We start from the raw sequence: 25,597 nt of genomic DNA, 5'->3' as shown, positions 1-25,597 counted from the left end.
TCACTAAAATTTTTTTGACTAATTTTTAATAATTATATGACTTTCTTATTTCCTGGCTGATTCATTTAACTTAAAAGGCTAAAGTGGAAATTGACTGAAGTCCTTTTAATATTAAAAATATTTTAATCTAATTAACTTTTATAATATTAAACGGTGTAAAAAGCAATATTAAATTTAATTTAAAGATTGACTATTTTTATAATCCACAAATCATAATTCAACTGACCGATTGAAAGTCTCGTCTAAATTCAAACTTACTCTTGATTGTGTGTATGTTAATTTCAAAGGATTATTATCATATTATCTATCAATAAAAAAAGTGACCAATTTTTAATAAATTAATTAATAAAAAAATTAAATAGGATTTATAATAAAAACATATAATATTTATTATTGACGAAATTAATTGAAATAAAATAAAATAAAGTGAACTTCCGGTTTGAAATAATTTGATGCATAAAATATCTCTCACTTAATATCTCCTTGGCACAATTCAGGGTAAGAATAAGTTAGACAAGTAATAGAGATTTACGATATAGTCTACATAGATCCATATCCGTCTATATTTTTTTCCAAATAAAAAAGTCTAGATTTTTTTATAAATCTATTTAATTAAAAAGGTAGGTTATAAATCATTTTAAAAAAAGTTTTTTAACCTATCAAATCGATCTATTTAAATAAATATGAATTATTATTATTATTATTATTATTATTATTATTATTATTATTATTATTATTATTATTATTATTATTATTATTATTATTATTATTATATTGTTTGTATTTTGAATTAAAATACAAAAACACGTTTAATCATCTTGAAGAAAAAAAATTTATAAGCAATATCATAAGTTGTTTGTATAAGTTCTCTCAAATAAATAAATAGTATCACAAAATTTATACAAATAAACAATTAGTCTCCTTAATCTTTTAATTTGTTAATCTATTTAAATATTAATTGAATTGCTTATTTATAAATATTCAAATAAAATAGATTTTTATATAAAAATTTCCAAATTACAGGCATGAGAATGAGTACTACAGTACTATGTATAAACCTTATCCATTGTCATCCATAATCTCAGTCTTATGCTTTAAAATTATTAGTAGAACAAACTCATATTTGATAAAGTCTGCCTCGGTTCAGTCTATTTTCACTTAAACACAATCTTCAAATTACAATATTTAAAGATTAGGAAAATATATTATATAACAAATTAACATAGATTTTCTATTATACTAACGAATGCTCTAGGGTATTTTTTAAGAGATTAAAAAAAGTAAGTTGAATATTTTTTAAGAGATTAAAAAAATAATTTAAAAAATATATATATTTATCCAATGTACTAAAAACAAATATATAATTTATTTATTTTAGTTAAGGAAGAAAATCCAAATTATCCGTGGATTCCATAATTTCATCACACTACTATATTTGTTATTTTAACCTTTTATAACATTGTGACCAATTTTAATGAAAAAAGACGTTGCAAACATATTTATAACAACAATCATATTAATACGGTAATAAAATAGTTAAATATGATAATAATTATTTATGTTAAATTTATAAAAATAATTAAATTTTTAATTTGCTCCTATTTAAACTTCTCGACCTTTTTCATACATTTTTTTAATTCTGTAATACATTATTCTCGTATCCTCTTGGCCACAATTCGGGGCAAGAATAAATTAGACAAATTAATAAGGATTAATGATATAATCTAAGTAGATCTAGATAAGATCATATTTTTTTAAAATAAAAAATCTAGATTTTTTATAAATCTATTTAGACTACAAATCATTTTAAAAAGCTTTTAAATTTGTCAGATTGATCTATTTAAAGAAATATGAATTATTATTATTATTATTATTATATTATATTTGTATAATATCATAAATTGTTTGTATAAGTTTCACGGATGAGTAGTATCACGCTTTTTTATAACTGCTTAAATAAAATAAATTTTTATATAGACTAATAAATCAATCAAACCTTTAAAAATGTCAAGTTAAAAAATAAATTTATGATAGACTAAATGTCAGTCAGAGATGATAATTTGATATTTTTCGAATGAACACCGCTAGTATTACCCTTAATATTGTCAACCTTCTACTTTAAAATTTTAAAATTATTAGTAGAACAAACTCAATCTATTTTCATTTAAGCACAATCTCCAAATTACAATATAGTTTAGGATAATATATTATATAACAAATTAATATATTATATATAACAAATTTGCTATTATAACAAAGAAAATATTAACAAGTGCCTTAGAGACATTCTTTAAAAGATTAAGAAGATAAGTTAAATATTTTTTAAAAGATTTAAAAAATAATTTTTTTAAATATGTATATTCAATGTACTAAAAACAAAAATATAATATTTTCTTTATTTTCAGTTAAGGAAAACAAATATCCAAATTGCACATGTTTATTCGTCCATTCGATAACTTCATCACACTACTATATTTGTTATTTTAACATTTTGTAACATTGTAACAAATTTTATTGAAAAAAAACGTTGCAAACATACTTATATCAACAATCATTAGTTTTATTAATTTTATAAAAGTAATTAAAAAAAATTAATTTTCTCCTATTTAAACTTCTAGATTTTTTTCATATATTTCTTTTATTCTATAACTAGCGTCTAAACGAGCACTCTCGTGCCCATTTATCCGTTTTTTTAAATATATACACACATTAAAAGATAAACATAATTTTTATTTGATTTTAATTTATATCATTTAATATATATATATATAGAATATATATATATATATATTATATATATATATATATATATATATATATATATATATAGATATATATATATATATATATATATATATTATATATATATATATATATATATATATATATATATCTATATGATAGAAGTTAGTATTGGAATGGAAGTTATATTTGGAGAGTATCGTGAAAAATTGCAAAAACCAACTTTGATAGTTATGCATATTGAAAATTGTAATTTTTTTAATATTTTATTTTTTAATTAAATAAATTGTATATATTTTAAAGTGTAAATTGGGAATGAGAATAGGTTAGTCCAAAATCACTTATCCCTTATATAGATATATATATATATATATAGATATATATATATATATATATATATATATATATATTATTATATATATTATATATATATAATATATATATATATATATATATATATATATATCTTATATATATATTCTATATATATATATATATATATATATATATCTATATAGATATATATAATATATATATAATAATAATAAATAATAATAATTATATATTTAAACTTTTAGATTTTTTTCATATATTTTTTTTTTTCTATAACTAGCGTCTAAAAGGGCACTCCGGTGTCCGTTTATCCGCTTTTTTAAATATACACACATATCAAAATAAACATAATTTTTATTTAATTTTAATTTATATCATTATATATATATATATATATATATATATATATATATATATATATATAATATATATATATATATAATATAATATATATATATATATATATATATATATATATATATAATATATATATACAAAAGTTATTATTGAAATGGAAGTTATATTTTGAAAGTATTGTGAAAAATTGCAAAAATCAACTTTGATAGTTTTGCATATTTAATAACTGTAAATTTTTATTAAGATTTTATTTTTAATTAAATAAATTGTATATATTTTAAAGGGTATCATATTTTTTTCTGATTTTTTATAATAGTTTCGTAACATATTGAATATATAGTGTTCTCACTTGAAAATATATATATATATATATATATATATATATATCTATATATATATATATATATATCTATATATATATATAATATATATATATATATATATTATATATATATATATATATATATATATATTATATATATATATATATATATATATTATATAATTCAATTGAAATACACCGACAGTGTAAAAGGATTTTACACTTTTAGTTAATCATAAACGTTGGATGTTGAAACAAGTTTGACTTTTATTTTAAAAATCTATAAAGTAATACAAATGGATAATGTTGATGAAACAATAGTATAAAACTTTTTACTCTATAGTGTATAGTAATTAATCTCTCTTTATAGAGAGAAACTCAAGAAAGATCACTAAACTATGGGAACAATCAATCATAATCGTGAAATTTTGATTCAATAAAATTATTTTCTATAGTCTTCTTTAATAGTAATTTATATAATCATCATCAAAACTCAATTCACAATATATTTTGAAAGAAAATATTTGATACTGGTTGAAAATAATGATAATCGATGAAAAATAATTTACTTATATGATTAGTTTATGGATTAATATATAGTTATTTAAATTATTGAATACAATGATAATATATGTTTATGTGCTAACTATGATATAATTTTTTTTACTATTATTAGTGTAGTATCAAAAAATTAACATAATCACATATTAATTTTAAAAAGGCATAATTAATCTCCAAGTCCTTTAACTTAATTTAGAATTTTTCTTTGATCATTTAATTTAAAAAGGTTACACTTTTGTCCCTTAAAACTGTTTCGTTAGTATTATTGATCCTTTCCGTTAATTTTTCAGAAAAATTGTTAACTTTTGCCTACGTAGCATGACAACTAGGATATTGAGTCATCAACAAATTTATTTTAAAATTTTATATTTTATTTAAACTTGAGGGTTTGTTAATACTGCTTAAAAAAATATGACAATTCTTCTCATTTCATTAATTATATAATTCTTCTCCTTTGAAATTTCAACATTCATACAAGCATAATTATAATTAAGAATACCAGCAATACTCAGCATTGCAGGTTTGAAAAATTACTTTTCTCATTAACATTAGTATCTTCAACAAATATTAAAACCAAACAAAGCTTATCAGTAAGTGGACCATCAATTTCACTAACATACATCATGATACATCTTATAACAACAACCATTCACAATGTTAAACAAAAATGTTCATGAACTTCATCTATGAACCTGTTACAATAACAACAATACAACAATCACAATGGTATTAATGGATCAAAAAACTTAAGAAGCAAAGAAATCTGGAAAAAAACATAAACATAAAGAAATAGAGAATCAACAAGTTGCGAGAGTTTTGAGATTAGTTATTTGTGCTGTCAAATCATCTGAGAAAAAACTCGGTAGCTACTTTCGTCGGAAACCTCCGCGCCTCTTCAAACACCCCTTAACCACCACATAAAACCAATTTCTACATCCGACGCTACTTTTCCAAAAACTACACAACAACAACACCCCACATCAGATCCATCATTATCTTCCCCCCTCCTTTTAGATTTTTATTTTGAATCTTGATTTGGTTTGTTGCTATTGATATTTTTCAATTATCATACTTGAAAATAAAATCGGGTGAGTGTGAATACAAGTGAAATCAAAAGAGCATGATGTTTATTGTTCATTTTCTAAAAAATGGTTATGGTGAGGAAGAAGAGATGAATCTTGAGAAAGAGAGAGAGTTGTTTGAACCTGGGCAGAAGAAGAGGTTTTGAGAGAGAGTTAATGTGGTATTGATTTGATGGAAAGTTGAATCGAGAGAAAAAGAGAAATGAGAAAGGTGTTGTGACAATTAGGGTTTTGGGGAAGGGGAAGAAAGAAATTTCTAAATGTTTAATAAATAAAACATAAATTTTAAGATAAACAAAAAATCCACCTTAAATAAACATAATGACAATTAGGTTTCCACCTAGGAAATTTGTAACGTTTTTCTATAAAATTTAATATAAATGACCAATTATACTAACAGAACCGTTTTAAGGGACTACAATATAACGTTTTTTAATTGAGGGACTAAAGTGAAACATAAAATAAAATTAAGGGACCAAAAGATGAATTAAGCCTTTTAAAAACTATTTATTGACTATAATCCGTGTATCGGGGAATCAAGAAGATTTCAAAACCACATCAAAGGTCCTTTGTATTTGACACATTGACCCAACCATTACCTCGCATGCATTAATGTATCATAGGTCATCCATAATTCACATGCATATCATACAAACTTTGTCAATAACTTACCCTTTGACTGAAAGTCCAACTTAGTTGACACCCACCAAAATAGATATTTACCGGAAGGTTCAAATTCTCTCTTGTCTTGTCCGGCGTATTATATGAACCATCCTTTTTTTCTCTCTGATGTATTTTCAGATGAGTTTCGTTATTCTATTGTACTTCAAGAATTTGTCCACCAAATATTGTTGGTTTGTTCTGTGAGAAACCGGAACCCACCATTATTGTTATGTGAGAATCCATAATATCCCTTTTGTTCTGTGAGAATCTAGAACCTTTTCCTTTTCATTACGTGAGAATCCGTAACTTTTCATTTGTTTGATTATGAGAATCCATAACATCTTCTTTGTTTTGTGAGAATCTGTTACTTTTCATTTCCTTTCGTTACATGAGAATCCGTAACCCTTTATTGTTTTGTTATGTGAGAATCCATAACATCTTATTTTGTGAGAATCCATAACTTTTTATTTTCCTTTCGTTACGTGAGAATTCGTAACCCTTTATTGTTTCTTTAAGTGAGAATCCATAACATCTTCTTCGTTATGTGAGAATCCAGAACTTTTCTTTTCGTTACGTGAGAATCCGTAACCTTTTATTAGCGTTATGTGAGTGTACCTGATTTCCACATAATCAACAATCCCTTCGCTCTACCGACAACCGCTTTTGTCGTACACTCCACATCTCTTACCCCCTCCACAAGGACCATGTCATTTCATCAACTATACGTTGCAACTTCGTTTCATGAAGAAAACAAACCTCAAACTGACCCTTCTTGATAAGCTTCATAATCTCCTCCTACTTCATGGAACTACCAGCCCCTCTTATGTTAAGAGATAAACATTTCATTTGACACATTTCATTTTTGCCTCCCTCTGAACTTTCTCTTCTTCATCTCTTACCTCAATAACTCTAATGGGGTTTACATGTGCATCAATTTCAGCCTCTCTATTTAATCTCAGAGCTTTAAGATGTTCCCAAATTTGGAGAACCAAGCTCTCTTTATTTATAGCCCAAAATCTCTTATTTCCTTGCACTGCATCATGATCAGACATGTCCTCATAACATAACTCATTTCCTCTAAAAAATCTAGCCGAAGAAGAATCGAATTGAAATGACAACGAAGACTGATGACTAATAGAAGAGCTTTTTGGGAGCCTCAAGGATGAAAAATACGATTGTTTGATAGGCCCTTCTTCCTAAAAATTCCATTATTTTCCACTTGGCTCTTTTGAACCTTAGCTGACTCCTTTCTTAAAGACACAATCACTTTGTTGCCCGTGAAGGAGAATTTCCATCCAAGGCGCAGCAGAATTTAAAAATTTCTCCATTTAGTGATCCTTACCAATGGGCATGATCAATGATAGAATCGTTACCTCTTGTGGCGATTCAAACCTTTGGTGCAGATTTCTTGTAACGATCAAAACCTTGGATACAAATCCACGGAGCGATCACGAACGTTGAACGATGACAACGTCTCTACTCAGTCCACACGAACGGGTTCCTTCAATCTCAGTGCTAGCTGGTACGAATGAAGGCTTTGAGTGAGAGAGAGAGGGAAACGAAATTCCAAGTCTTCACTTGAGTTGAGTCTGAGTGGAGTGACAATGCTTCTACCCAAGGGATTCTATTTATAGAACCGCTTGTGTGGGCTTCAAGCTAAAAAGCCCACTTAAGTGTATTTTGGCCCATATCTCATAATATGCCAAAATCACTTAACTATTTGGTACCTTACCATATTTAGTATTCCACTTAAGTGCACCGTACCTTAAGATGTTCCTTAGTTACTCTATCTCTCATCAATCTGTCCTTTGTGTGTGACCCTGTAGGTTTTCGCGACGTTGGCAATTATATTAAATCACGCATTTAACATAATAAACAGTGAGCGGTATCTAGCAACACATCACTGCTACCCAAGGCACGAAAATGTCATGTGATCTGACAAAACATCCTGTGATAATAATTATGTGTATAATTACCCCTTTGCCCTTATGTCTATATTGAACACAAGGTATAGACCGTGTCATCCTTGTTCAGTTCAATATTGGGCCCATAGACATTTATCCTGTTACGCAGGATGGGCAAATTCCATCTAGGTCACTCATGTCCCTCAGCATGCTTCGTGGAGTACCCATCAACTGTCTTTATGGTTATCCAGTTACGGACAATGTTAGATCAACAATAAAGCACTCGACTCTACATCTAGGATCCATAGTGGTTTCAGGTCGAAGAGTGGTATACACTATTATCACCATGAGAATAACTTATGACACTTTGCATAACTTTCTATATAGTATTCTCATAGCGGGTCAATCCGGTATAAATATTACTCTTAATATTCATACCTATGTTTAAGACTTGATAACTCTTTATCCATGATCCATGAGATGTGATCATCAGTCTACAAACATAATAGTCTTAATGCTTTAATGTTATCCCACTTCACACTAAAGCTTGACTACGGATACTTTAAAAATAGTGTCCTTATGTTTAATGTGCTCTCATGATTAAGTTACAATTAATACATTAAACGGACTATCTATTCCAGGAACTTTATTAATCAACCATAATAAAGAAAAAGCCTTTTTATTAATTAATAAATAATTCGATACAAGTACTAAAAGTATTGGCCTCTAGGGCTTACACCAACAATCTCCCACTAGCACTAGAGCCAATCAGGCATTCCCCTAATGCCCATTGATCTAGTATGGCCATCATGCTTCTGCTGCGCAAGAGGCTTTGTTAGTGGGTCAGCAATATTGTCAAGTGTAGATACTCTACATATTTTCACATATCCTCTATCTATTATCTCTCGAATGAGGTGATAATGCCTAAGTATCTGTTTGGATCGTTGGTGAGATCTAGGCTCCTTAGCTTGTGCGATAACACCATTGTTATCATAATAGAGACCAATGGGATCCACAATGCTAGGAACTATGCCAAGTTCACTATGGAACTTCTGATCCAAACAACTTCCTTTGTTGCACTTGAGGAAGCAATATACTCGGCCTCGGTTGTAGAATCAACAACTGTATCTTGCTTTGAACTTTTCTAGCTCACAGCGCCACCATTTAAGCAAAACACATAACCATTGGAACCATTCATATTAAAGCGTCTCAGCACTTTGTCTATGTACTCTGACTTAGGCCAAGCATTTTGTGATCTATCTCTATAGATTCTGATTCCTAATTTATAGGCTGCTTCACCTAGGTCCTTCATAGAAAAGCATTTCCCCAACCAAGACTTTACTTCTTGCAGGGTAGGGATATCGTTTCCAATGAGTAATATGTCATCTACATATAATACCAGGAACACGATCATGCTCCCACTAACCTTCTTGTAGACACAAGGCTCATCTTCGTTTTGATGAATCCATGAGTAATACATCACCTTGATCAGATATCCATATATCTCAGGTAGGTGACGTATCCTCCCTGACCTACGCTGGTCTTGTTCTACTTGAGCAGGTTGCTCTTACACAACTATTTGTGTTTCCTGCTCTTATTCATTCATAGGTGTATCAATGCCTTGTGATTCTTGAATTTCTTCAAGCTCTACTTTCCTCCCACGGGTTCCTTTGGAAATAAAATCCTTTTCTAGGAAAGCTCCAGTTCGAGCGATAAACACTTTGCCCTCAGAAGGATTGTAGAAGTGATACCCTCTTGTTTCTTTAGGATACCTCACAAATAAGCATTTGTCAGATTTGGGCTCAAGCTTAGTTGAAATTTGTCGTTTCACATAAACTTCGCAACCCCAAATCTTCATGTAAGACATATGTGGTTCCTTACCACTCCATATCTCATATGGTGTCTTCTCAACCTTTTTGGATGGAACACTGTTAAGTGTGTAAGCTGCTGTCAATAACGCATGTCCCCAAAAGGAGTTTGGAAGATCAACGTGACTCATCATGGATCGGACCATGTCCAACAGGGTTCGATTTCTTCTCTCAGATACACAATTCCATTGGGGTGTTCCAGGAGGAGTGAGTTGGGATAGGATCCCACACTCTTTCAGATGGTCATCATACTCTAGGCTTAAATACTCACCACCTCGATCTGATCGAAGAGTTTTAATATTCTTACCTAGTTGGTTTTGTACTTCATTCTTGAATTCCTTGAACTTTTCAAAGGACTCTGATTTGTGTTTCATTAAATACACATAACCATATCTACTGAAATCATCAGTAAATGTGATGAAGTATTGAAAACCTCCTCTGGCTGGTATGTTTAGTGATCCACATACATCAGTATGTATGAGGGCCAACAGATCATTAGCTCTTTCACCTTTTCTTGTGAATGGAGACTTTGTCATCTTTCCAATTAAACAAGATCTGAATGTCTCATATGATTCATAATCAAAAGAGTCCAAGAGTACATCTTTATGGAGTTTGGAAATGCGTTTCTCATTTATGTGGCCTAATCGACAATGCCAAAGGTAAGTTGGATTTAACTCATTAGGTTTCATCCTTTTAGTATTAATGTTATAAACTGGCATTTCAAGATCAAGGACATATAATCCATTGTTCATTTGGGCAGTAGCATAGAATATATCATTCAAATAAATTGAACAACAATTATTCTTTATTATGAATGAAAAACCGAACTTGTCCAAACAAGAAATGGAAATAATATTCCTGCTAATTGCAGGTACATAATAACAGTTCTCTAACTGAATTATTAAACCACTAGGTAAAGTCAATACATAAGTTCCTACGGCTAAAGCAGCAACCTTTCCTCATAGCCAACTCGTAGGTCGACTTCACCTTTTGCCAAATCTCTACTCCTTTTTAGTCCCTGCACATTTGTACAAATGTGAGAACCGCATCCAGTATCTAATACCCATGATGCAGAAGTAGATAAATTAATTTCAATAACAAAAATACCTGAAGTTGAAGTCTCTACTCCATTCTTCTTATCTTCCAGGTACTTTGGGAAATTCCTATTCCAGTGTCCGGTCTTACCGCAATGGAAGCAGGTGCCTTCTTTTGCTATGCCTCCACTAGGCTTTAAAGCAGCAACGGTGGGTTTGGGTTTGGAAACTTCCTTGCCTTTCCTTTTATCACCCTGCTTAGTGGGCCTTTTGTTCTGTCTCTTTCCATTTCCGATCATCAGAATGGACTTCCCTTTTGACTTCAGATTCTGCTCGGCAATTCTTAACATGGCGAACAGTTCAGGAAGAGATTTGTCCATATCATTCATATTGAAATTTAGGACAAATTGACTGAAACTATCTGGCAACGATTGCAAGATCAAATCAGTCGCAAGTTCCTTTTTGAGGGGAAAACCCAATCTCTCAAGGTTTTCCACATACCCAATCATCTTGAGTACATGTGGATCTACAGGGGCTCCCTCGGCTAACTTGCCTTGAAAAAGGGCTTTTGAAACTTCAAACCTCTCATGCCTTGCTTGCTCTTGATAGAGCATTTTTAGGTGTTCGATTATATCGAACGCTGACATGTTCTCATGTTGCTTTTGCAATTCTGAGTTCATGGTAGCTAGCATGAGACAAGCAATTTCATTGGCATCATCGACATGCTTCTTATAAGCATCTCTTTCTGCCTTAGGTGCAGAACTAGGAGGTTCCTCTTCAGGAACAGGTGTCTCCAAGACATACAACTTTTTATCATGTTTGAGGACAATCCTCAGGTTTCAGTGCCAATCCAGAAAATTTGTCCCAGACAATTTTTCCTTATCAAGGATTGATCGCAAAATGTTGTTAGAGTTGTTTGCTGTCATGGTAATCTACACAAGGATTAATGAAAATATAAGTATCATTGACATATTTAATTAGGCCTTTAATTAAATATGCTCCCACTATTTTACTCAAAACAAATGACCCTCATCATTTGATTCGGAAAATCCCGTTGGAAGATTTTCTAGTGGGTCAAGATCCATATTTCACTTCGTTCTAAGTCCGCGTAAGCGGATTACACAAAACTAGGTTATTTAGGTAGGAACTCCTTCCAATTGTATCTCATACAACTCTCGAAAATTTCAGTTGGGTGAATAACTCCTTATTCCAATCCATCATATGGATCATTCCCAACTCTTGCTTCTAAACATATATAATCAAATTATAATTAAGTTTGACTCATCGTTTTAGCAGTTGGATATTACAATTATCCCATCGCACCTTAACTAATACAAAACATGCACCTCGCGTAGGCGAAACCTACATTATTCGATACTAGTCTTGATGAGTGCTAAAACTTGGAAAGCAAACATATATAATATTCTCATAATTTGTTTAGTTAAGTTTGACCCATTGTTTTAACAGTTGGATATTACAATTATCCCATCGCACCTTACTAATATATAGATCATGCACCTCGCGTAGGCGAAACCTACATTATCCGATATTAGTCTTGATGAGTGTTAAAACTTGGAAAGCATAAACTTAATATTTAATTTGAGGGAATTGCAATTTTTCTGATCTCACCGGCTTGTTTATCATATAAACCGTCTCTCACATGCATCAACATACATTCACATGCATCAACATACATACATACATACATAATGAAACAGTTATGTCCCCTAGCGCAATTGTTCTCCCAAGCCAATGAGAGAACCTAAGCTAACCTAACAACGATCTAAGCTTCTCCAAGCAAGATCTTCAAGGTTGTCCTCCTTTGGCACTGACTTCTTTGCTTTCTTCATGTCATAACATTACATAAAAGAAACTCGTTTTACATACGAGGGAGTGAGATGAGAAAAGAAGTTACATTTGGGAGATTAAGAGAGAGGCACGACACGCAGGTCGTATTTTAAAACCCAAAGCAAAATAAAAGAAAACTAAGGCCATAACCGATCACCACAAGACAATAATAAACACTTTATTATTACTATTAATTCCTTTAATTAATTAAAATCAAATTAAATCTCGACGACCGATCACACTACGCAAAGCCAAAATTTTAATGAACAATTCATTTAAAATCGACGTCGTTTTTCGCATCAACACTTGATACTTTTAAAGCACTGAGTTAGCCGAACGGGTGAATTTTGCCTTGCGTTAACCGGTTAACCATATGCGTTAACCAGTTAACACTGTTTGAAATCTGTTCAAAAATTGTTTTCTACCTTGCGTTAACCGGTTAACCAAATGCGTTAACCGGTTAACACTGTTTGAAAATCTCTTGGAAAATTGTTTTCCGTCTTGCGTTAACCGGTTAACCAAAAGCGTTAACCGGTTAACACTGTTTGAAAAACTCAAAAATTTTATTTCGTATTGCGTTAACCGGTTAACACTGTTCCAAAAAGTGTTTAGAAAGCACAACTCTTGTGCAGTCATAACCCCAATCACATAACTCTCTGACAACACAACCCTTGTGCCGTCACTAACCCTGATGCACCAATTTCAGACTGTCAAACACATCTCGATTGTTAATTCAGTATGATTGATCAACACGTCATTGCTTCACCATGCTAATGTCGGATCAAGAAGCAAACGACCATTGATCGCTCAAAGGAAAACAATCATTGAGTGTTTGAATGAACGAAACGAGAACACTATATCATATATAATGTATTTTGCATCAGGATTACATATATCATATATATATATAACTTGATCGATCTCAATTTAATCTTTAATTCATTCAGTCCTTAATCATATTATTACAGAACAAAAACAATTATCAGATTCATGGTTTCGTAAGTGGCCCTGATACCATTGAAGGAGAATTGCCATCCAAGGCGCAGCGAAATTTAAAAATTTCTCCATTTAGTGATCCTTACGAATGGGCATGATCAATGATTGAATCGTTACCTCTTGTGGCGATTCAAACCTTTAGTGCAGATTTCTTGTAACGATCAAAACCTTGGATACAAATCCACGGAACGATCACGAACGTTGAACGATGACAACATCTCTACTCAGTCCACACGAACGGGTTCCTTCAATCTCAGTGCTAGCTGGTACGAATGAAGGCTTTGAGTGAGAGAGAGAGGGAAACGAAATTCCAAGTCTTCACTTGAGTTGAGTCTGAGTGGAGTGACAATGCTTCTACCCAAGGGATTCTATTTATAGAACCGCTTGTGTGGGCTTCAAGCTAAAAAGCCCACTTAAGTGTATTTTGGCCCATATCTCATAATATGCCAAAATCACTTAAGTATTTGGTACCTTACCATATTTCGTATTCCACTTAAGTGCATCGTACCTTACGATGTTCCTTAGTTACTCTATCTCTCATCAATCCGTCCTTTGTGTGTGACCCTGTAGGTTTTCGCGACGTTGGCAATTATATTAAATCACGCATTTAACATAATAAACAGTGAGCGGTATCTAGCAACACATCACTGCTACCCAAGACACAAAAATGTCATGTGATCTGACAAAACCTCCTGTGATAATAATTATGTGTATAATTACCCCTTTGCCCTTATGTCTATATTGAACACAAGGTATAGACCGTGTCATCCTTGTCCAGTTCAATATTGGGCCCATAGACATTTATCCTGTTACGCAGGATGGGCAAATTCCATCTAGGTCACTCATGTCCCTCAGCATGCTTCGTGGAGTACCCATCAACTGTCTTTATGGTTCTCCAGTTATGGACAATGTTGGATCAACAATAAAGCACTCGACTCTACATCTAGGATCCATAGTGGTTTCAGGTCGAAGAGTGGTATACACTATTATCACCATGAGAATAACTTATGACACTTTGCATAACTTTCTATATAGTATTCTCATAGCGGGTCAATCCGGTATAAATATTACTCTTAATATTCATACCTATGTTTAAGACTTGATAACTCTTTATCCATGACCCATGAGATGTGATAATCAGTCTACAAACATAATAGTCTTAATGCTTTAATGTTATCCCACTTCACACTAAAGCTTGACTACGGATACTTTAAGAATAGTGTCCTTATGTTTAATGTGCTCTCATGATTAAGTCACACCTAATACATTAAACAGACTATCTATTCCAGGGACTTTATTAATCAACCATAATAAAGAAAAAGACTTTTTATTAATTAATAAATAATTCGATACAAGTACCCAAAGTATTGGCCTCTAGGGCTTACACCAACAGCCCGACCCAATAAGCTTATCTTTATGGCATATAAGCCTAACTAAATGATCATCAAAACTAATTACTTTTACCATATTATACGTAACCAGTAAATCTGCTAGCTTTTTTGACTTCCCTTTCTTGGATTTTATGCCTTTGACATTTGTTCCGATGTTGACTTAATAGTAACACCTTCATTATTTCTATATGTATACTCTACACCTGGCTCTACCTCAAAAAAACACTCTGCCTATTGTCGCAGCTGGAAAATTATAGAGTCGCCATCATTCTTTATTTGTTCCTATGGAATAGGGAAATAATGATAAAACCTATAAGATAATGGGAGAGACTAGGGTCCAGGATTTGGTTAAGAAAATGAAAGGTATTAGGCACCCCTCACCTCCATTGTACTCAATGGGATCCTCCTCTAATTATAGGGTTAGTGTGTGTTTCTAAGGGAAGTTTTCCTATGTTACTTGTTCTTTCTTAAGTTATTTATTTACAAGGGAAATGTTATTATTCAGAGAAAATGTTTGATTAATAAAGAAGAACACATACAATGTTTTTGAAATTGTGGTATGCAGATATCAGATGTCCTATGAGATGTCGAGACACTAATATCTGATCAATAACAGGACAACTTACATATAAAGGAACATAAAATAACATAACACACAAAGTTGTTAACCCAGTTTGGTGTGCAATAACACCTACATCTGGGGGCTACCAAGCCATGGAGGAAATTCACTAAAGAATATTAGTTTGTAGGCCTTCTGTAAAAAACTATCTCCAATTTACAGTTACCAACCTAATCACTACCCGTGCTTAACTTATACCTAAGACTCTCCTAGGTGTGAGACCCTTTTCACCTCCCTATCAATCACAATAGTGATACTTAAACAATTACAAGAAATTCAAAAGTCACACTTCACAGACACACAATCGCTCAATGCTTAAAAGCTTATGAGTGCTCGACTATTCTTACAACCAATTAACACAGTCCTACTCATATATCAATATGATATTTGAGAGGCTCACAAACAACATGTACACTTAAACCCTAATACAATCAACTATCTTCTTTTCTTCGTCCTCAATTAGGTTTTGAGACATTGTATATATAGCCATAGAATGAACTGGAGTTTGGCCTTGTACTCCACATGAACGAGCTGCATAACATTAGGTTATCAATAAAAAGTTTCATAAAATGTCTCAATATTTAAAAAATAGAATCTGTTAACCACAATTAGAATCTCTGATTCCTCAATCACGAACGTCACATGGTAATGCTTAATATTCCATGAATATTCTAGAATCAGTTAAGCACAAACGCTACCACGAGTAACACCTATTTCAGACAAGATGTAACAACCACATGTTAGGACATCTTGGACAACATGTTGCAGCTAAGCTAGTTTTACCAAAATTACTGCCGATAAAAAATACAAGGAATTAACAATCTTCCCCTTTTGGAAAATTTTGGCTAAAACAACCAAGTACACTCTACACATTTGTACCATAGTCCAGGTTAACATCATAGCACTGAAACACAAACAGATCAAAATCAAACACATAAATAACAAAGGTACTCAGTCAATCACATCATTCAGAGTCAATAGTCAATACTCCCTATGTTTCACATAACCAGGACTCCCCCTCAAGGGTTCCTCCATAGCTAACACAACCTGTTTTACCTCACATATCAGAGGCATAGGGCAGTAGAAAACAACTTCAAGACCATCACACAAAACACTTCCTTAATCAAGTTGATGTCACACCAGCATGTTGATGTCAGAACATCAAGTTTGATATCATAACTTGACATCACAACACAAAAGCCTAGACAGAGCGGACCTGCATCTCCTTTCTTCTTAAGCACAACCAGGTAGAAATAGAGGTTAGTGGTTAGTGGTTAGTGCATACAATAATCCCTTTTTTTAGCCAGAATTTGACAAAGGTAAGCATCTAACCAAAAACGGATAAACCCATATTCATAAAGTACAAGATCCCATACAAGGGGGCACCTAAGGGTGGAAAATATCCTGGTCACAGACCAAAAAACAAAAAAAACAAACAGAAGAAAACAAGACTACAATCAAATATCTTCCTGACTATCTGAGTCAGTTGTTGCATACTCTTCTCCTTCATTTTCTTTATCTTTATCAACATCATCTTCACCAACATAATCTTCATCACCAGTTCCTTCATTAACATCACCACCCTATACAACTTCCTTCTTCTCCTCTTTCATCATAACCTTCATCAATGTCTCTAGTTTAATCTTTGTTGTAGTGATAGATCTGATGGAATATTCTATCTCTTTACAAGTTTCCTTCAGCTGAGCAATGGCATTCTTCTTGGATGTGGCAGGGCCAGGTGTCTGAGAGGATGTCATAACAATATCTGAGACATGAGTTCCTGCAAAGAGTTTGTAGTGGAGTGATAAAAAAGAATCCCTTTTCTTCACACTGTCAATGGGTAGCAAGATACTAGGATGTTGATTTAGGATGATTCCACAAATGAGGGATGGAAAACATATGGGCATTTTTACAACAGTAGAGAAGGCTTGTTTCAAAACTTGTTCAAAGATGTATTTTCCAAAGTCAAACGCTCTTTTTGTACCAACAACATAAATAAATTTACCAAGACCAGTAAAGATTGTTGAGGTATGATTAGTGGGAACCCAATTGGAAGTACCAATCCTATGAAGGATGGCATATTTTACACTTAGCTTACCAGCAAATAACTTCCCCTTGTTTAGCCAATGTCTAACCTGATTGGTCGTGATCTCTTTACACACCTGATCATTAGTAACTTCCAGCTCAACCTGAGGTTCATCTGTTCTTCCTATAAATTTATTGATCACAGTTGGGGAGAATGTTACAACATTTCCTCTCACATAAACTTTACCATAGTCATCACTCTTTGTATCATCACATCCATCAGGGATGATCATCATAAACTCCTTTACTAAGTTTTCATAGCAAGGTCCAAAGTGTGTGACAGTCTTCATCAGCCCAACACCTTCTATTAGTTCCATGACCTTATTACACTTAAGGGCATCCTTCCCCAATTCCCTTTCTAGGGTTACCCTCATCTGAATGACATACTTCCACCTTTCTGCATTCTTCACATAATGTAAAGAAGCATTGCCCAATGGAGCTTTGGACCTAGCATCATGAGGTTTCTTGTTAGCAAATATTTTTATAAGGGTGATGTCCTGGACATCCTGTTCAACATCGAACTCGGATTCACTAGAAGAGACATCTTTCCTCTTTCTAGTAGGGGTGACAACTTTACTCCATAACCTAGTGGGTCTAACATGAGATTTTCCTGTGGAGCTTCTAGAAGGAGTACCTTTCAAACTATTATCTTTTCTCTTCACTTCCCTGGAGGGAGAATCTTCAAAAATAACAGTCTTTCCTTTACGTCTCTGCAGTCTCTGGGTAATACCAGGGGTAACAATGTTTGTATGGGTTATTCATTAGAAGTAAGTTCTTCAATATTGACAACAAGCTCAACTTTGTTTTTACATCTTCTCTCACGAGCAACATGTTCAGGAATGTTTTCCTCAACTTTTTCACTAGAGTCATTGTCAAGGCTTAGATCTTTTTCCAAATATGTTTGAACATCTGGCGAAACATCTGAGTTTACTTCCTTTAAAATAGATGCAACAAACTTCCTAAGTTCCTTGTCAGTTGCACTTTTTTCTACTTCCGTGGGATTTTCAGAGTCGTCAGCATGCATACTAGGGTTTCTTAAATCATACCCTTTAAACCTAGATTCTTCTTCAACAACATTTTTATATTTACTAGGTATTATAGGTTAAGAAGATTACCAGAAGTCTTGACAATTTTTGACACAGAAGGTGTAGCTTTCTTCTGAGGAGGGGGATGAACCGTGGATAAAGGGGAAACGTCCAAAACCAGATATGCCAGGTTGATCATTTGAAATGGTGCGTTTGCCCTAGACATTGGTGATGAGGGTCCACTGGTTTCAGCTGGGACATACATGTGAGTGGGTGAAGATTGTTGAGATATGTTAGTAGACACTTGAGGCATGTAAGTAGACACTTGAGGCAAATGGAATAAGGAAAGGTTTTTGAGAGAGAGAGAGAGAGAGAGCACATATGTATGGAAGAGAATGAGGAGTTTGAGTGGAAAAGGTAGTGTAGTTTTGTCCAAACAGGTACACAATGAGGTAAGGGGTTTAGGTAAGCATGTCTAGTGTAATGATGAGGGATATGCTCTTGTCTGACACACTTAATTAGCTGTAATTGCTATAAATGCTCATTAACAGAAATCCCATGTTTTCCTCTTAATTTTTCAAATTGACTTGCATCCAAGGCTTTGGTAAAAATATTTGCAAGCTAATCCTCTGTGCTAACATGCCCAAGTGTTATGACTTTGTCTTAAACAAGTTCTCTGATGAAATGATGCCTGGTGTCAATGTGTTTAGTTCTATTATGCTGAATAGGATTTTTAGAGATATTAATAGCACTCAAGTTGTCACAGAATAATGTCATGACATCTTATGTGACATTGTATTTTATCAACATTTGTTTCATCCATATTACTTGAGAGTAGCTGCTGCCTGCTGCTATGTGCTCAGCTTCAGTAATGGATATGGATAGACAATTTTGTTTCTTGATGAACCATGAAATCAAATTGTTTCCCAAGAAGAAACATCCTCCAGAGGTACTTTTCATATCATCAGCAATACCAACCCAATCAACATCACAATATCCTACTAACATAGAATTTGAATCATGGAAGTACAACATTCCATACTCACTTGTGCCACTCACATACTTTAGAATCCTCATTACTTGATTGACATGACTTACTTTGGGTTCTGCTTGATACCTAGCACACACACCAACAACAAAATTTATATTTGGTCTGCTTGTTGTAAGGTATAGAAGGCTGCCAATCAGGCTTCTATATAAGCTATGGTCAACACTTAAGCCTTTTTAATCTTTAGATAACTTTAAGTGGGTAGGTGCAGGAGTTCTCTTGTGACTAGCATTCTCCAATCCAAATTTCTTCACAATACACTTAGCATATTTGCTTTGACACAGAAAGATGGAGTCCTCCATCTGTTTGACTTGGAGCCCAATGAAGTATGCCAGTTCTCCTACCAAACTCATATCAAACTCAGATTGCATTTGCTTGACAAAAGGTTGGACCATCTCACTGTAGCGATAAATTCATGACCATCGAGCTACGGATAAACTCGACGTCAATAAAATCAGAGTCACCACCGCGCTTTTATTGTTTCCAAAGGAAAAGGAAAAAGTATGAACAAAATCCAAAGATAATAAGTTTTCAAATCAAAACTATTAAAATGCCATAGATTATAGGTAAGGGGGTTGGTTACACAGAGGGAATGTGTTAGCACCCAAAGTGTCCTAGGTACTCCTAGGAAGCCCTTTTTTTTATGTGTGTATGTGTTTTTGGTATAAAAGATGTTTGGTAAAAATAGAGTGTGGGGATGAGAAAAAGAATTCATTGATTATATTTTTGTGTTTGACAAGACCTTCGGACTTGTGCCTACGTACCAACATGAAAATGAGGGATCAAAACCTCGTAGTTCGTGGTAAAAAATTTAAAGTTGCTGAATTGCTTTTAACAAAAGTTTAAATGAAAAGGCACAAAGGGCCAAAACTTTGAATGGGGTTGTTAGTTATTTTTGTCTTTTGAAATTTTGAGTCAATATGATTTAGTTTATTTACAAAATTTGATTTAAGAAAGGGTTTGAAAATTCAATGGCATAAGGCCAAAGTTTATAATCATTAAAACATGGTCTAAGTTTGAATCACAAGCAAAGAAAGTTTTTGAAAAGGGGGGAAGATTTTGAAATTTAAGAAGCGGGAGGAGATGAGGAGACTACCCTAAGCACAAACTTAAAAGTTAAGAGTTGAAAATATCAGACCAATGGGATGCAATCCAATAGGCAAGAATGTCATATAGAAACCCATTTTCCTTTGGACTTTTAATCAAGCAATAACCAATAAGCAATGAGAAATATCCAGACATCATGAAGATCAAGGCATCAAATAAAGATAGACACATCCAAACAAGAAATTCCCATAGCTAGCAGTCTTCTTTGTCTTCCAATGTATCAGATTAAATACTCCTTAATCAACTCAGAACAAAGCATCAAATTCAAGGTCAAAATAACAATTAAGCACAAAGACAGAGTAGCAGATGAATTCAAACAAATCCCAAGGCTTGCATTAGATGAAGGCTCAATTCACAATAGCTTAGTCTTAGAATGTTGGCATTGGCCAAGTCCTTTTTGCACAGGGAATGTTGCCTAATCCTAAGTCCAAAAGTTCAGATCAAGTTCAACAGTCCACCGGATGTCTTTTAGGGTTTTTGTTGTTATTAGGTATTTTAAGGTCCTAAGACCACAAACAAAATCAAAAGACACAAACAATATATACAATCACAAGATATGGTTCAAATGAGAAAAGTGAAAAGGACATAAACATAAACAAGTTATATGAAATATAAATGGCAATGGATGATAAATGACTGAAATTTAAATTGCATAAAGTAAATAAATTGAAAATAAAGAAGTATTAACAAGGGTTAGTCAAATGTTAGTCAAAGGTTAGTCAAGTGTTAATGGTGATTTTAGTTGATTAAGTCATTCTTTGGAGAATACTCAACCATTCATTCACAAGTATGAATCCTTATACCAAGACATCTTCCATGAGAAGGGCTCCAACTTGGATAATTCAACAAGTATGCCACTAGCTCCCATGAAAGGAAAAAAGGTCAAGTCTCCACACAATGCCATGAAGAATGGGAGACTTACAATCTCACTTACTAGAATGATATGCCTTGAGGGTAAAATTTAGCTCTATATTAAGCATTCGTAATTGGAGTTATGTAAAATTCACAACTATCTGAGGTCGGGCAATAAAAATTTAGGTGTTAATGCATGTTAGAGATTTGGTATGAAGAACCAAACTCCTAAAACACACCACACACTAAAAAGAAAAGATCCAGAAGGAGGGGCATATTTCAGTCATACTTGTATTGATTCATCTGACACAAAGTCATTAATGAATCAATTAGCCTTTAGACATTAGAGATTTCATTGGTCAAATGAGGGAATGGGAAAGAATAGGGTGGAAGATGAAGAGGGTGAGAAAGATAAAAACAAAAATTGATCATGGGAGGAATTCCATCAAATCAAAACCATTCATTCGTTTTGGAAGATGAAATGTACATTTCATCAATCCCCTAAATTCAATGGTTTTGATCCAACAAAAGTCAAATCAACCTTGACCAAGACCCAAACAGAAAGTCAAACATCACAAGACCATAAAAATGGCTCAACAATATTTTTAAACATTTAATCAATTAAAAATAAATTTAAAAATGAATTAAAATACATTTTAATTTATTCAAAACCTAAAATCCCTTCAAAACACCAAATAAATGGCCAAGGGATTTATCCTAGGTCAAACAAGGTCAAAGGACCTTACACAAAAAATTTCACTATTTTTGAAAGTCAGAAGTATTTTTACACAATTAAAAATATGCACAAAAACATTTAATTCATGAAAAATATCAAAGTTAATCCAAAAAATAATTTTAATTCAGAATATGGAAGAGAAAAATATTTAAAGATTTTTGGTGAAAGTCCCATTTTTTTGGATTAAAAATGAAATTTCTATGAATTAAACAAAATAAATGGATTAAATGAAAAATCAGAAATAAAAAAGAAAATAGAAAAACAAGGGCCATCAAATCTCCCTCATTAATTGAGGTGACAGATCTGATGGCCAAGCAAGCGCGTGATAACGCAAAAATGTATCGTATTTTTGGCTCCATATGCATTGCTTTTTACTCGATTAACACTTATTATTACGTAGTATTTTATGTTTATTGCAGGTATTTATCGATTAAAAGGTTTACCGCAAGCAAAATGGAAAATAGCAAAAAGAAAAGAAAAAGGGAAGAAAAAGAGAAGAAAATGAAGCTTTCAAGGAGATAATGGGCCACGAAAGAAAATGGGCTTGTGGCGCCCATTATCCAAGGAGTGTGGCGCCCGCCACATTGGCCCATGGGGTAGGTGGCGCCCCCCACAAACCCTTGAGAAGTGGTTTTCTGTTACTACAAAGGTAGCGCTCTCCACTCATTAAAAAGCTAGGGTTGTGGCAACCGCCACAACCTAGTTTTGCACCCTTTTCTCCACCTTTTTAGCCACGAAGCCACCCACCTTTGCTACAAATGAGGAATATGGAAAATATATATAAAGGACCTCTCAGACTCGCACAAAAACCTCTCTTCTTCCAGTTTTCAAATTTACGATTATTTTTTCATGCAGAATTTATTTTCTTTTAGTTTTCTAGGCAGTTTCTTACCTTGTAAAAGTGATAGTTTCTCCACATCGGGGACTATTACGGTTTATTATTTTACGCATTTGGGATTCAATTGTAAGGGTTATTCATTGCCAAAGCCTGCCAGAATTATTTTAATCGAAGATTCAAGATTCAGTTCCAGTTCTTAAATTGTAATCCATGTTTTATTTTGATTACTGTTTTATTTATTTATGCCTTATTGCATGTTTAATTTCCCAAATACCATGACTGTTACCGGATCCATGTCCGGCTAAACCCTTATGTATCGATATGTAAAGATCGTCGAAACGATGGGATTCGATAAATAATTGGTGTTAGTTTTTATAAAACTTATTTTTCCAGTTTTTAGTTTCTTATTTTAATCAAACTATTTTTCGTACGAGAGTACAAAACAAACTACGGTTACAGTAAATAAAAACGAGAGTTTGAGATTTTAACCAGATAGCTGAAACTAGGCATTAATCCTAAACACAGCGAGAGCGCTTTAGGATTAATTAGACTTTATTTATATTCAAAAATTACTTTTAAATTCAAAATGAGACCACGAGAGCAAATCATTCTGGTTTTGGAGTATGGTCAAAGTCAATAAAAACGAGAGTGTGAGACGAAGTCCTTTCTATAAATAATTTCTACTGAAGAATATTTTAGCCAATAAGATTACCCCAACTATCTATCGAATCCCCGAAGTTTGATGTATTACATACCAATATCCCCTATATCTCATATTAATATTCTATTTACGTTATAGTTATTTCTCTTCATCCCTCCAATCATAGAATAATCATCAGCCTTAGATTTACATAGCAACATTAGACCATGATACGTTTGATTATTAGTCCTTGTGGGTTCAATAATCTTTAAAACTACGTGATAGGACTGTGCACTTGCAGTCACGACTCATATAGACTTACTAAGTTGCGATCAAGTTTTTGGCACCGTTGTCGGGGACTAATTTAGACGATATCGTAACTCTAGTGTTACCCAGTATAGACTAAGGCAAACAATTCTTTTTCCCTTTCTACATCTGTCGAGTGTACGCCAATTCCTCGCTCTCAAGGCGAGAAATTAAAGCTACAATTCGAAGAACCCGAGCGTTATCTTAGATTAGAACGCCGGATACGAGACTTGATACAGGGAACATCGTATCAAGCTAAATCTTCTTGACCTTAACATTCCTACTTCTGAATAAGTTATTCAACCAGAGATGGCCGAAGGAGTGCAAAACTGTCCTCTTAAGTATTATGCAATCCCTTCATAGGATGAACCACATAACAACATCGCTTCCCCTGCGATTGAAGCCAACAACTTCGACCTAAAACCCTCACCGTTGTCAGTCGTACAGCAAAACCAATTTTCAGGTAGTCCCACGGAGGACTCGAACCTACACTTTTCAGTATTTTTGCAATACGCAGACACGGTGAGAGCAAATGGTGTCAGCCCAGAAGCTATAAGACTCCGTCTTTTCCCATTTTCATTAAGAGATAGATCTAGAGCTTGACTCCAGTCTCTACCATCCAACTCTGTCACTACGTGGAACAAGTTGAAGAAAGTATTCTTAGCCCGATATTTCTCACCTAGTAAGACGGCTATGCTAAGAGCCCAAATAAACGGGTTTAAACAAAAGGATAATGAATCACTTTTTGAAGCTTGGGAGAGATACAAAGACATGATGAGGTTATGCCCACATCACGGTCTAGAAGAATGGCTGATCATTCACACCTTTTACAGCGGTCTCTTGTACAATACAAGATTGAAAATAGACGCCACCGCAGGTGGCGCACTGATGGATAAACCATACAATGAGGCCTATCAACTCATTGAAAGTATGGCCCAGAATTATTACCAATGGGGAAGCGAAAGAACCTATGTAGAGAAACCTCAACCGAAGGGCAGCATGTACGAATTAAGCAGTCTTGACCATGTCAATGCCAAGGTAGATGCCCTGACTCAAAAGATAGACAACTTGACCATAACACCAGCAGCCACCGTGGTTGCCGTAGCACCAAACTGCAAGATATGCGGAGTTCAAGGGCATACTTCCCCAGAATGTCAACTCTTGACAGGAACCTCCACTGACCAGGTGAACTATGCTCAAGGAAACCCTTACTCAAATACCTATAACCCAGGTTGGAAGA

At 33.2% G+C, this 25,597-nt stretch overlaps 1 protein-coding gene and 1 non-coding gene across 2 annotated transcripts; both read right to left on the bottom strand.

The window, feature by feature from the left end:
• Positions 1–17,303: 17,303 nt before the first annotated feature.
• LOC127095744 (uncharacterized) lies at positions 17,304–19,143 on the bottom strand. Its single transcript, XM_051034391.1, has 3 exons — positions 18,921–19,143; positions 18,635–18,870; positions 17,304–18,524 (listed from the first exon to the last, which is right to left on the bottom strand). Exons 1-3 carry the CDS (start codon positions 19,141–19,143, stop codon positions 17,304–17,306), a joined length of 1,680 nt encoding a protein of 559 aa, XP_050890348.1.
• A 5,907-nt stretch (positions 19,144–25,050) lies between these two features.
• On the bottom strand, positions 25,051–25,157 carry LOC127099644 (small nucleolar RNA R71). Its single transcript, XR_007794124.1, has one exon. It is a non-coding gene; the product is annotated as a small nucleolar RNA R71 (small nucleolar RNA).
• Positions 25,158–25,597: the final 440 nt, after the last annotated feature.

This window comes from Lathyrus oleraceus, chromosome 6 (assembly GCF_024323335.1).
Source record: "Lathyrus oleraceus cultivar Zhongwan6 chromosome 6, CAAS_Psat_ZW6_1.0, whole genome shotgun sequence".
Classification (NCBI taxonomy): Eukaryota; Viridiplantae; Streptophyta; class Magnoliopsida; order Fabales; family Fabaceae; genus Lathyrus; species Lathyrus oleraceus.
This window is presented reverse-complemented; position numbering and strand designations above follow the sequence as displayed.

What these genes read in the sequence shown, in the direction of transcription:
- LOC127095744 (XM_051034391.1), bottom strand. Translation starts at nt 19,143, where the DNA reads ATGCCTCAAGTGTCTACTAACATATCTCAACAATCTTCACCCACTCAC. An exon ending in AAAAATTGTCAAGACTTCTG is followed by an intron (nt 18,871 to 18,920) that starts GTAATCTTCTTA and finishes ATGTTGTTGAAG; the next exon opens with AAGAATCTAGGTTTAAAGGG. An exon ending in AGGAAAACATTCCTGAACAT is followed by an intron (nt 18,525 to 18,634) that starts GTTGCTCGTGAG and finishes GGTATTACCCAG; the next exon opens with AGACTGCAGAGACGTAAAGG.